The following is a 15,134-nucleotide window of genomic DNA, read 5'->3' as shown; positions in this document are numbered from 1 at the left end:
TAGAATGTAGACCATTGTTAAATCAAAAAAATTCAAATCTAAAAAAGAACCATAAACGGTTTAAATGGTTTGTCAGTGGAATTTTATTTATATTATTATTTCTTGGAGTTTTTTATCTTTTATATCTCAACATAAGGTACGAAAAACTATCAGCTTCTAGTTACATTACTAAGGTAGTTAGATTAAAATTATGTCAAATTCATAATTCATCAAGGAAAATGTTGTGTTAAACAATTTGTGTAATAAACTCGAATAAAACTAAATACCTATTTAAATGTACATTATATTAATAAATCTATGACCATAAATCTTTCTTATAAAGATAACATTTGATAACTATACATTTATAAATAAAATATTATTTTTTAATAGTGAGCCTAGGTTAGGTTATATATGTAGTATAAAAAACAGACAATTTATGTAAAAATAAAATTTAAAGCCAGCGATTAAAATATTAAATATTTATGTACGTATTTATTATTTTTTATTTAAAAATATAAATTTGAAATAGGAGTGAAATTAATTCCAAGCTTACTTAGTAATAAGTCTAACGCCAAAAAAAAAACATGCAAATACCATAAATTCCGAATCTTAATAATTACGATACCTATATTTTTTTAAACTAAATAATATATGTTATATTTGTTTAAGTTGAATAAAAGTAGTTTGGGTATATAATAGCTCTACCTACATCTTTCACCAGTCAATATAAAAATAAAATGTAATATTCAACTAAAAATTAATTTATGTACACAACATTAGCAGTCAAAAATACAAAGTGATTCTTTAACAGTGAACACTAATTATCTCAAAAGTATTAATGTTATTAAAAATATCATTTTAAATAGTTTTTAGTCATTGCAATAGAACATTTAAAATAAAAAAATGTATTTCTTACTATTTTACTATTTTAATTTTTAAGTACACTTTTTGAAAGACAACATATATTTTGATTTTATATAAAAATATTCAGAATTTATTTTTGAGAATTTTGATGTCTAAAAATATAATTTTTTGGACAAGTAAATAATTATGTTATAACTTTTGTAATTATTCCGAGATCTTAATGTAATAATTTTTTTTTTTTTGTTACTTTAATATAATGCTTATTTTATGTAGAAAGTACGTATTATTTTCTGTAATATTTTTAAAATTGAATAGACTGTGAAAAATATTCAATTTTATATTCATTTTTCTTTTAATTTTTTGAGTACTTACAACGATATAGTATTTAGGCCAGCAGATTTCATTTTGTGTATACGATCTCTCCAATAAGGTCTGGGCACTCGAAAGTAATGCAGTGATCCCGAAACATATCGAAATACATTTCCGTCTTTAATAAATTCATTTTTTTCATAGTCAACATAGAACCTTTTGTCACAATACTAAAAATTAATGCATATTATAACTATTTTTACTGATTAAAATACAAACTTATATTCCTGTATTTTATTTATTACTTTTTTTTTTTTAATAGATTATGTTAATAAAAGATTATTTATAGGTACAATAAAATAATTGTGAAAGAAACTTACTACATATTCTAAATGAAACAACAACAGTGCTAAAGAACAATACACTAAAATCGTAGGCATTATAACATTACTTGATATAACATCAGATCGACACAAATGTCTTACAGAAACTGCGTTTAATTTTCACTAGAATGAATAATATTATTAGTGAGTGTAGTAAACCATGTTTACTAGTATAACAGGTGTTTCCTAGTATTGTATTTTGACATACATGTGTATAGGTACACATATATGTCACATATATAGATACTTATATCTTTTTTTACACAATATTAAAATAAATGATATAATAATAATTAATAGTGATCACTAGTTCGATGTTAAAATAATGTTAATTAAAATAAATGAATAAAAAATAATTAATCAAAGAAAATTTAGGTTTTAAAAAAATTTGTTTGGTTTTAAAATTAGGTTTTAAAATTTGGTTTGATAATGTTTAGATGCAGCTTTGACGAATTGTATACTGGTAATATTGTTTGCCTTAAATGACGAAAAAATACGTATCGGTGGAGTTTACATTTTTTTTTCAGGTAAAAAAAATGTATCGGTGGAATTTACATGTTATAAATCCAACCCTAAAATCAACTACCTGTAAATCGGTGGAGTTTACAATCGCCCGTGTGGGAAGGCTTTCGTCCATTTTGTCCTTTGGCCTATTCGATTAAAAAACGCATATGGATATTTTTAAATATGTGAAGTTATAAATAATATTAGATTGATTATAAAAGTTATATATTTATGATTATTCATGACACACACACACACACGTGTCGATCGGCTGTTCCTCCGTAAACGATAGTGTTTTTTTATATTTATATTTATACATACACTTAAAAACATTATTTAGATATGGTATTAAGACAAAATTTTTCAAATAATTGTTTGTTATTAATTATTATTATAAGTACGCATAGTAAAAATAATATTTTATAATACTTAAGTTGGAATTTTGGTATTTTAAGGATTAATTTATACTATTAAGTTTGATATATCTTTCTATTTGAATTTCTTTTAACTTTTCTATGAACATTAAAATATCTCCTCTTAATAAAATGTATAAAATTATAATAGTTTTATAATAATTCAAAACTAAAATATATAGTCTAATTCAATGGTTTTCAACCTTTTTTGTGTGACGACACTAATGTAGATTTATAAAAATGGTGACACACTCAGGCCCCGACTGGGAGGATACCGGCCTAGTAACTCAGGTAAACTAAAAAAGTTTGAAAACCGCTGCTATATATTTTAAAATACATATACAAGGGGGGGGGATAAACAATGTCCGGAATAATCGATGTGTGGATATTTTAAACAGTAGTCGACGGAATCGATACAAACCTTTTTCATAAACAGATAGTTTCCGAGGAATCAATAATATCCTTATTTTGCGTGTATATATCAGTTTTTAAAGAGTTAGCATTTATAAACCTTCGATTGTACACTGCGTCCGAAATACAGATAAACCCAAAATCATACATGTAAACTACCTACTCTCGAATTTTTATCAACTGTAAAAAGATGACATGTAAATTGCGCCCGGGTAAAATTTTAAAAACCAATAGCTATATTTTTGTAAAATTATCTTTGATGTATACTTAATTTGTTACAGCCATAAATATGAATAATTTAAATTTAAAAAAAAAAAATGAAATTTAAAAAGTAAAATAATTACAAGTATTACAAAAAATATCATATTGATGATACATATTCAATGATTGGATTTTGACCAATATTAAATTTAAATTAATGAATTAAATTTTGTAACTTTTCTCCGTTTTTTATTTTTTATTTTAGAATTTTGGTATTTAAAGGATTCATTTATACTATTCAGTTTGATATATGTTTCTATTTGAATTTCTTTTAACTTTTCTATGAACATAAAAATATTTAGATGAGTTGTACAAAAACTAGAATTAAAGCCAGAATGAAAAGACTAACATGCATTAGTGGTTAAAGTTGACTCTGCTGATACTTGAGCTCATACTTTAAATGGATACTGAGCTTCTTCACTTTTGTATACATCTACCAAATAATCCGAAAATTGTGTCACTCTTTCGTCATCAGGCTTTGATTTCATTAATAATTGACAAAATACTCATATACGCTATCTGAACTTAAAAATGGTAAACCGTAACATTGAACTATAAAATAACTACAGAAAATAAAATTTCTTTGATATAACTGAAAAATTACACAATTATAGAAACTTTAATAAAATAAAAGTTTTGTATATTTTACAAACGGCTCATAGCTTAAGTTGTCGCGCGCAGTTTACACTACAACTCTTTAACATAAATAAAAATTAGGGTGCAGTTTACATATACCCTTTTTAACGGGCAACGAAGTGCACATGGTCAGTTAACATATTACGATATATACTGGGCTGGTAACTAATTGACGGACAGACAGACACAACTAAGATCAATATTATAATGTGTAAACTTATGTTAAGAATTCTGAAACATGATATAAAATAACATTATATACATTCCAATATCAAAAAAAAAATTATCAAATATCTATCCAAAATTAAAATCCGTATTTTTAGTTCCGTGACAATTAATTTTAAAATACTCTATTGTATAATAAATATAACATAAATAGTAAATACATATACATATAATTATCTTGCACTCTTATGAAAATTAATAATAACAACTAAATACTTCACAAGAGAAATACGATTATACAGGTATAATAAATAAATTAAACGTTTTCTAGATCAATTAAATGTAATTCAGAAAATTACTCTTGGCCATGTTATTTGTGCTACTACAAATGTGGATCACGTACAAAGTGACATTTTTAAATTAGTCGATCACAAGTAAATATAAATATAAGAATTTGTTGTTTACCTTTACTATATTGTTAAATTTATTTCAGTTTATTTCCAACAAGCAAGCTAAAATGTGACGAGTTCTATTTAGATTTTAAGGAATGGCAAGAATCAAATGACTCTACAGAGTTGTAATCAAATCAAGTTAATTTACTACAGATGATTTACTACTTATAGTTTTTATAATTTTTTTTTTACCTCCTTATTTTAAAATACAATAAATTATTACATTGGAATGATCCTGTAAAGTAATACCAGCTGAAATAATTTTCTCTTAATAATAATAGTATAGTTATGCATTGAGCTTGAATATGTCCGTATAAATTAAAAATTATAAAAAAAAATCATTGGTCAACTCAACTGATGTCTGATCAACATTTAAAAGTTTTTTTTAACACATATATGCGTAACGCCATGTCCTAGCTGGTGCGTGCACGCAATGCGAGGTGATGGTGCGATATTTGACCGCACCGCACCGAATTCTAGTACCCGCAACAATGGCAAAATTGACGCATTCAAATACGCGGGAAAACGCATACGATTTGTTGATTTTAAACTTTAACTTATTTTTATAAGTAACCCATCAGTACCTTTCATGCATTTGTGCTGACAAGTATAAATATCATATGTTAATTAGTTAAATAGTATTTAAATTTGTTTGTGAATAATACATTTTAATTTACTATATTATGTCGTTAATTGAAGAACAACGAGGTTTAATCTTAATAGAAAATACTTATCTGAAGTATAAATTACTTAAAATGAGTAAAAAAATCTAAGAGATCTCCTCCAAATGTCATTTATAAAGATAGATTTATATTTGGAGAATTTCATCAACTGTATCCACAATTACGAGCAGATAAAGTAATGTTTCGTGCATACACGAGAATGAATACAGACACATTTGATTACATTGCTGAACATATAACACCAATTTGTCAAAAAGAATACTCAAATTTTCAAGATCCAATATCTGTTGAAGAACGACTGTTGATAACTATAAGGTATAACGTGAAAAACAAATTATAAACACTCTCATAGTCTTATTATTATGTTAATAAAAAGTGATGTACTATAATAGGCAAGTAGATATTATTATTTAAATTTAAAAATTATTTTCTAATTGTAAACACATATAATATACAATACAATAACACATATTAGGTCTTTTAAACATTTTTATTTTATCGAAAACAATAAAATAATATAAATAAGATACTTTTATTAAAGTCAAAATAATACAACTAGAAATAAAAAACAATATAGTTTGATAATAGAAAATAAAAAATATGTAACTTTTAAATAGATACCTCAACTAATGTAGGTATCTTACCTACAAAAATAAATGAAAATTATTATCAACTGTTTTTGAAAACTCATTAGCAAATAAAAAGTATTAATAATTATCATATTATTGAAAAATGATATTATATGTTATAATTTGGTGGATCAGTTTGTAGTGATAAAGACTGTTCAGTCGCTAAAGATTGCATAGGATGATGAATGGGTTGGAATGGAATAGGTTGTGATGATTGCATGAGTTGTACAGGTATTGGATATTGATAAGGATAAGTTAAATTGTTATTCATAGGTTGAGATGATGGTACAGACAGTTCTCTCATGATAACCTCTTGAATTTGTGTTCTTACTCTTAATTTTTGTAATGGAGTCATGTTACCGAAATAAGGGTGAATTGATTTAAAAAAATACATGTCCTCGTCGTCTTTTACTGCATTCCGTGATGAGTCAATAAAAGCTTCAATTTTTGTTTTTTCGAGTTGCAGTAATTGTTGTTCGAAACTTATTTCATCCTCCTTTTTTTTTCATTTTTTTTTTGTCCACTTGTTTTTGCACTTTTTGAGCTGTTTAACTCGGCAATAGGAGAATTATTTCTCGTCAATTGTATTTGTGCGTCATTCTGAGGTACTAATGAATCCATACCTTCAAAACTATGTGTCGTTTCCTTATCAATATCTTCCTCATCTTCTGTGTCTCCATTAGAATCTGATTTATGTTCGTATGAACGCCCTACCTCAATATCATCGTCGTCGTCATCATTAGAAAATGTACCCGACGTATTTCTAGGTGTCTCTATGTCTTTCAAAAATTGCATAGACATAAAATAAGACCATTTCCCGTGGTATTTTTCTAGGCTATCTTGAGACGATCCTGATTTCGGGTTTTTTTTCTTTTTTTAGTTCTTTTTTAAACTGATCCCTTAAATTTCGCCACCTTTTTTTTGCTTCATTGGCTAAAAATAAACGAAAAGTATAAGATTTTGAACGAAGTGATAAATTTATTGATTTTACAACAAGGTGTTTTTTTAATTTTTTTTTTTTTTTTTGCTATTATCGATATTTATAAAAAAAAAACTTAACAAAAACGAATATTTCAAATGCCTATAAAATATAACATTAAATTAAGGGAAATATTTTGAAAATTAAATCATGTAAAGAAAATGCCAATCTAAATAACAAGTAAAATTTTCAAGTATCTACTATTTATACTTTTTGAATAATAACAAATATTTAAAATCATTTGGGGATAAATCGTTATCGTTACGCAATTTCTTAAAAATTTAAAATTCAAACGTACTTAAAATTTTTCTTATAATGATGTTTCGAGTTTTCTACTTGAAGGAAAACTTATGGAAAACTGACTTTAGATATAAACACAAACAATTTTATGATTTTTCAACTACAAAATTACTTGCAAATTTTCGCGATTTTAACATATATCTATCATAAAAATTTGAACTATAAACGCTTATAAAAAAAAATTTAGATTATATATAATTATAAATAGGTCTGTGAATTTAATGCACTAAAATCCCTTAAAAAAATGCAATAAATATGCTTTTAAAATGCCAAAAATTATTATAAAATGCACTTACAATGGTTTTTATTTTAATTTTTATATTTATAAAAGTTTTATTAATGGATTTGTTGTTATATAATTCAAACTATGTACTTACGTATAAAGCTACGTTTCACAATCATCAAAAAAATGCACTTTCCTACAAATTCATAGCCCTTACTATAAATTCAAGTCCAACGATATTCCATTATTTATTTTATAGATACCTCGCCACAGGAATTGCGTTCAGACAAATTGCGATGAGTTTCAGAGTATCAAAAACTAATGTTAGTTCTATTGTTATTGAAGTTTGTCAGGCAATTTGGACTACACTACGTGACGTACATATGCGAAAACCAATAATTAAAGATTTTGAAAATACTGCAGACGCATTTTACAATAAGTGGAACTTTCCAAACTGCATAGGTAGCATTGATGGAAAGCATATACGAGTTAAATGTCCAAATAACTCTGGCAGTATGTATTATAATTATAAAAATTTTTTTTCAATCATTCTATTGGCTATTGTTGATGCAAACTACCGATTTGTGCTGATCGATATCGGAGCATATGGTAAGGACAGTGATAGTGGTGTTTTACATAATTCAAAAATATACCATCGTATTGACAAAGGAACATTAAAAGTGCCTAACGCAAAATTACTTCCGAATACAACAAATATGGCACCTTTTGTATTTATTCGTGATGAAGCTTTTCCTTTGAGAGAACATTTGTTAAGACCCTTTCCGAAAAAACAATTAAGTGACGAGAACAAATCGTATTATAATTATAGGTTATCTAGAGCTAGAATGACAGTTGAATGCGCATTTGGCATAGCGGCATTAAAATTTCGTATACTTCAAAAATTGATTGAAACAAAAATCGAAAATGCTGACCATATCGTCAAAGCTATTTGTATTTTGCATAATGTGATTATTGATCTTGAAAAAAATCAATCAGACATAAAAAATATAGAAAATGAAAATGGGATATTAAGTAAAAATTATTTGGATAGTATTCAAGGTGGCAGATATACTAATAGAACATCTCAAACCGTTCTAGAAATAAGAAATACATTTGTAAAATATTTTAAGGACAACAAAATATAATTTCATATTCTACTTTTATTTTATAATGTTATATTATGTTACTTGTTTTTTATATTATGTTTAATACATACATACGATCTTAGTTTATTATATATTTATATTGTCTATTAGATATATAAAAAAAAAACATCTACATGTAACTTATATAACCAATAATTTTAGAACATATTTAACTAATTATTATTATTTTTTCCATTAACTAAATTGTATTTTTAAAAACTACAATAAATTAAGTTTGTGGAAAGTTTAATAAAGCTATACTTACCAGTAATTCCTGTGGCTTTTGAAACCTCTGCCCATGCTTTGGCTCCTACAAGCCTATCTTTGTATTTTTTATGCTTTTTGTTCCATAACACATTATGCTTTTGGACTTCAGAAATCAACAATTCTGTTTTTTCAAAATCTGTATACGGCATTTTGTACAGAAATGTAATTAACAAATAACAAATAAATTTAAACAATAATGATCATCCACTCTCTATTGCGATAACGCATATCGCATGCGACGAAAAACAAACTATTTTGTATTTCAAACATGCCAGTGCGGTGCGTTATCGTGAATTAAACGCGCGCGTCAGCAATCAGGACAGTCAGATCTATTTCTGGACGTTTGTTATTATTAGAAATCGCATGCGTTTGCGGTGCGTGCACGCACCAGCTAGGACATAGCGTTATGCCGCAACATTTTTAACTATGAACTCGTCCTTAAATACTGTAATCTAAGTTATCATCGTACAGAAATGGAATACAACTACTGATAACTAAATAAGGTACTATAAATATTTAATATAATATAAATATTGCTGTATATTATAGATAGCCGTAAACATTATTTATATATATGTTATATAATAATATTTTTTTATAGCAGTTCAGTGATTAATATATGTTAGACCACTTAGACTAACAAAACACTATTGTACTAAAAAGGCACTAAAATATGATTATTTTACACCCCTGTAAGAGTAGTTCCGCTTTTTATATTAATTCATTTCTACCTAGATTAAATTGATTTTATCTGCATCTCTGTTTAGATATATTTTGAGTTCAAATATCTTATCCATATCTAGACACAAAAAAAAATATCTAAACACAACACTGATTACTAGTTAATAGAAATATCAAAAAAACATAACATGAATTAATATACTTAATGATATAAGCTGATGCACTGTCTCGGCTCAGAATTGATTTTCAAACCTATACAATTATACACCATTGAATTAAAATTTTTGTTGGCATGATCATTTAAATTATTAAGCATATTTTCAAATAATTATAAGTGATTTAAACTAAAATACATATAGCCATATTTGTATTAATATTTTTTCTATAATATTTAACAAAATCATGTTTTAAGAATAAGATTTATAAAAAATTTGAAAAAAGTTAATTAATTTCTATCTAGATTAAATTGATTTTATCTGCATCTCTATCTAGATATATTTTGAGTTCAAATGTCTTTTCTATATTTAGATACAAAAAAAAATATCTAAGCACAACACTGATTACTAGCTAATAGAAATATTAAAAAGACATAACATGAATTAACATACTTAATCACTTAGTGATATAAGCTGATGCACTGTATCGGCTCAGAATTGATTTTCATACCTATACAATTATACATCATTAAATTAAAATTTAATACAATCATCACACTAACCAACTTATCGCTTTTCACTTACTGAACTGCATAACGATACCCATTTCCCTACTTTTTATAATTTATTCTGCGATAAACAATATGATAGATTAAACTATTTTTTTTTTTTTTACATATATTATATTACATAATACTTACATATTATTATTACATTTTATCAGGCAATATCATTATTAATTTATAAGACAATACCAATACACAGTAAAATTGCATAAATGGGTTTACATATAATCAAAAACCACCTGAGTTAAAAATTGAAGCATTTTTAACAATTGAACATACACAAATAAATTAAAATAAACATCATTGTTAAGCCAATATATTCATTATCCTGCATTCCTGCTCAAAATGTATTAACTGGAATCTAACTTGTAAACAATATTTATGAAGCTAATAACGTATGTTAAAACTTATGAGCCACGAATAATTAATATTTTGTTCGAAAATATATGATTATATAAAATACAAGAATTTTGAATTGATTTTAGGCCAAAGTTTATTGGAGATAAATATTGACTTATCTACAATTATCTAAAATTTTTCAACACTGGTTATAACAAAAACCAGTTAAATAATTATACATATTTTTTTCTAATATATAAAAATTTAATAGTGGCCTAATTATCGGATACAATAATAAAAATTGTTAAAAATAGTGACCCAATCACCGAATCTACCATTTATAAATGTAAAATAGGGGTAATCTACTTTTCCGCCAAAATTGATCTTTTCATTTACCGCCAGTACAATAATATATATTTCCTTTTTCCGCCACCACAAATTTCAGTTTCTATATTTTGGTAACCCCTTACCATGTTAACAAATGGAGTTATTAATAATTGGTAATGATTTTTAAAATACATATATAAAAATTATAAAATTATAATAAATATTAAATATAAAATATTATATAAAAAAAATAATTAGATATTCAATTTTTAATTAAATATATGATTTAACAAAAACACATTTAAGTGATACTTAATATTAAAATTAAATAGAAAACTAAAATTATATAGAATATTGTTTAATGTTATAACTTTTACAAAAAAGTCTATATTACGATGTACAAAACAACATCACAGTCAAACATTTATTTATTTTATTTATTTCTTATAGTTATACGCTATTAATTTTACAAAAGTATATCGGCATATTTCTCTTCTTTTAAACTGATCAATTAAATACTGGTTTTTTTTTTTTTTTTTGTCATTTTAAAATTTGGCTTCGTGGTGTGAACATATGATCTGTGATAAACTATATTATATAGGTATATTATGTAATATTTTAATTCTTTCAATCAGGGGTTATCAAAATATAAAAACTGAAATTTGTGTTGGTGGATAAAGGAAATATATATTATTGTACTGGCGGTATACGGACTTGGCGGTAAATGGAAAGGTCGATTTTGGCGGAAAACGGTGACACCCGTAAAATAGAAGTAGCCCAATTACCGTATACATTTTTGAAAAAAGTTTAATTGTGTCCCAAATTTCAGGCGTTCAATTTTTTTAATGAAATCTTCAGATACACCTTAAGAACTCTCGCGACACACCAACGTGTGTTGTGGCAATCAATTTAAAATTTACCGGTAAAAATTTACTAGTATTAGGTTATATATAAATAAGCTACTAGAACTATTACAGATGTTCCAGTCAAAAACTGCTTCATATACTTAAATATTTTAAATATCACTAGTCAAAACCCGAAATAAGGATAGGTAGGAACCTAGATAACAACAATAGAGCACTAGAGAATGATAAATGACAATAAAATATAGCTTTAATAATAAAATATAGCTGCAGTTGTACAATCAACGTCTACGGGCCGTGTACCGTATAGGAGACAGACCCGTATGTTTTCATGGGTAATTCCAAGGGATATATGAACATATTAATATTATATGCAATAATAAATGCATAACTATAATTAAAAGGTATTTGCAGAAATACGCCATCATTATTATAAGTAATTAGTATTATATATATGTATATATCATATAAAATGTTGTGTTTTCCATTATTGAACAGAAATTATAACTAATAAGAAATGACCTGCAGGTGCAATGTACATATTAATAAATGGAAATAATACAACAGCCAACAATTATTGGCTACTGAGTACAGACTATCAAGATATATTTAATACATTATGAATTGTGGCTGCTTTAAATTTGTACTATCATATTATTATATTAAATTACATTGTTATGGAATATGGTTTTCAAACACAAAATATAAAAACGTAAATAGGTATTTTAATATTAAATAAATACTTATACATAAAAAATATCTAGATAAATTTATATAGATAACTGCATTTTTTATCTAAGATAAAAAAAAGATGACCAGTAAAATTGAATCTAAATAATATAATAGATAATAATATTTTCATGTAGATAACTATCTAGATAAATCCCAACACTGTGAATAACTCATGTAGTACTCTCGCACTACACTTGTACACTTTAATTATTTAATGACGTGCTTCGATGTCTTGTTGTTGATATTTGGTAGAGTGTAGAGTCACAAAGGTATGTTGAAATAAGTAAATAAAGCCAAAGTTATATTATACGTTAAAACAGTATGTTTTAATAAAATAAAGTAAAATTAGAAATAGTAACAATGTAATGAAATTGCACTTATAATTTGAAGGCAGAGTTTACGCCCGGTACCTAAGAACTACGTGCAGTAAGCTAGTAGAAGTAATTCTAACTTATGTTCTAAAATAATACCCTTATATACACATAACCTTATCCGTGGCGTGATCCTAACAAAGCCACCGGATAGGCTTAAATAAAAATACATGCATAGGAGTTGTTTACGCCAAATCCATGAATAATCATAAAATATATAACTTTTATAATCATTCTAATATTATTTATAACATCACATATTTAAAAATATCCATGAATATGCGTTTTTTAATCGAATAGGCCAAAGGACAAAATGGCCGAAAGCCTTCCCAAATATGTATGTAAAAATACAATACCAGGAAACACCAGTTATACTAGTAAACATGGTTTACTACACTCACTAATAATTAATAATCGAGGTTCTACTGCATATCGGTGCCACTATATACCAAGTAAATACGTTCTAAGAGCGTTTTCAAAATTATTATATCACTGTTTATGAGATGAAAACTTGTGTTATTTAATACATTTTATATTTTATAGAACAAAAAGATTCACATTTCACGAATTATTTCTCGATATGACAATGTTACCATGAAAATTTAATTATTATTATATGATTTATATAATGTGTGTTTTATATTAAATCAGCGCTGTGGCTTTTGTTTATTTTTCTATACTATCCATACTGATTATCTTATGGCCACTTTGCTAATAAATATTCGACTCTGACACTCTAAATTTATAAGTCAATATCATCAAAAATTGTAGAATGGTGTCAATAGATTTGTGATATAAATTGTTAAAAACTAGTATAAATATTTTAAACATTTTTATGGATACATGAAATTTCTATAATGTTTCAAGATTTTACGATTTTTTTTTTTTTTTTTTTTTGTTGATAATAATATATAACATAAATCTTATAAAGACTAATTTTTAATACCAAATGTTATCAAAATTTAAATTCAAAAGTTCTTTCAATGATTTATGTAGCTTAACAATTAATATTATTATTATTATTATTTTAATTTCAATAAAATACCTATAAGAAATCTTGTATTCATTTTTATAAATTTATTAAATCCATAAATTTTGTATTTAAATTAAAAATGCTATGAAATTGTAATATCAAAATAATTTATACATTCCTACGGTTTAAATGAATTTCATAAAAATTTATTTATAAAACAATTTGAACTGATTAGTATAAGTATAACTAAAATCAAATATGTTAAAGGATTTAGATTTTACTAACTTATATTTTGTCACTCCTATTTCAAAAATTTATATTTTTAAATAAAAAATAATAAACACGTACATAAATATTTAATATTTTAGTCGCTAGCTTTAAATTTTATTTTTACATAAATTGTCTGTTTTTTATACTACATATATTTTCAAGAAAAGTTTTAAATATTAAGTAACATATTATATTTTAACTAAATAATTTATATTTTAAACCATGTAAAAAAATTAAGTATTTTTAGCAACCATTTAAACAATGGTTTATTAGCCTATATCGCCTTAAGTATATTTCATGATAATTTTTGATATTACTATTTAAGTAATTTATTTTACTATTGGTAATACACTTACACTATAGGTTAAATTAATTTTTGTTGATAAAATTAATTTATAAAAACATTGTATATTTAAAATATAATAATAAATATAACAATTTTATGTCTTTGTAAATAATGTTTTTGTGCTAAACAAAATAATGAATACTGTTACTCATAATTTAGATTTTCAGTACCGTCTGAACTTAAGATGTCTACAAAAATAATAAAGCATATATTTTTTTGATTTTTTGGTTTCAATATCAATTATTTATAAGAATCGTTGTATTACACTTATTCAAGTCTTTACTACTAACATTGTAAATTTTAAGCTATAACACAATTTACAAATGTTTGTAATTTTAATGAAGTTTTTCAAAATTTGTACTTTAAACTCTTACAATAATACATTATATTATACATTATTTTTAATATTTTGACATATTATTAGAATAATTTATGTGGTATCTGATATTACATTTACAAGCTATTTTTGACCAAAGAATAAAAATGTTAACTACATTTTACAGAAAAGAATAAAAAAAAAATTTAATTTAAAATGTCTATAAATTACTTATGAAGAAGCAATTCATTTAAAAAAATTATTACGTAAGAAAATCATTTGTTGAAAATTTTAAGTATCTACGGTTATTTAAATTTTTAAATTATACAAAAAAAAATCGATTTTATCAAAAACTTGTTTGCACAAAAATTTCCGTTTTTCGTTAATTTTTTATTTTGTTTTTCACAATTATTTTTAAAAGTACTGGAAATATTTAGAAAAATCAAAACATTTTTTTTTTTTTTACATCTTACTTTGTATATTTTAACAAGTTGAAGTTGTGTTGCTCTAAAACTATATATAAAAAAAAAATAAACATATTTGTAATTTTATATAGATACAATACTTTCATCGATCTGCTTAGAATTTA

The 15,134-nt window shown here is 24.7% G+C and overlaps 2 protein-coding genes and 1 long non-coding RNA gene across 3 annotated transcripts in view; 1 reads left to right on the top strand and 2 right to left on the bottom strand.

Moving 5' to 3' along the window:
* The window catches only part of LOC112599806 (beta-galactosidase-like), a 4,440-nt gene extending 2,746 nt beyond the window's left edge, over window positions 1–1,694 (bottom strand). The window contains exons 1-2 of the mRNA XM_025346865.1: window positions 1,536–1,694; window positions 1,219–1,385 (exon numbers count right to left, since the gene is read on the bottom strand). Coding sequence (XP_025202650.1) covers window positions 1,219–1,385; window positions 1,536–1,595 — 227 coding nt within the window. The 5' untranslated portion in view covers window positions 1,596–1,694. The remainder of the gene's footprint in view (window positions 1–1,218; window positions 1,386–1,535) is intronic.
* Window positions 1,695–4,235: 2,541 nt separating this feature from the next.
* On the top strand, window positions 4,236–4,610 carry LOC112599805. The gene is made up of 2 exons (XR_003114969.1): window positions 4,236–4,362; window positions 4,422–4,610. It is a non-coding gene; the product is annotated as an uncharacterized LOC112599805 (long non-coding RNA).
* Window positions 4,611–5,688: 1,078 nt separating this feature from the next.
* On the bottom strand, window positions 5,689–9,223 carry LOC112599804. Its single transcript, XM_025346864.1, has 2 exons — window positions 8,605–9,223; window positions 5,689–6,625 (listed from the first exon to the last, which is right to left on the bottom strand). Exon 2 carries the CDS (start codon window positions 6,491–6,493, stop codon window positions 6,176–6,178), a length of 318 nt encoding a protein of 105 aa, XP_025202649.1. The 5' UTR covers window positions 6,494–6,625; window positions 8,605–9,223; the 3' UTR covers window positions 5,689–6,175.
* Between the last annotated feature and the right edge of the window lie 5,911 nt (window positions 9,224–15,134).

Source organism: Melanaphis sacchari, unplaced genomic scaffold (assembly GCF_002803265.2).
Source record: "Melanaphis sacchari strain LSU unplaced genomic scaffold, SCAv2.0 Contig552_pilon_pilon, whole genome shotgun sequence".
NCBI lineage: Eukaryota > Metazoa > Arthropoda > Insecta > Hemiptera > Aphididae > Melanaphis > Melanaphis sacchari.
The sequence above is the reverse complement of the archived record's forward strand: the minus strand, read 5'-3'. Positions and strand labels throughout refer to the sequence as shown.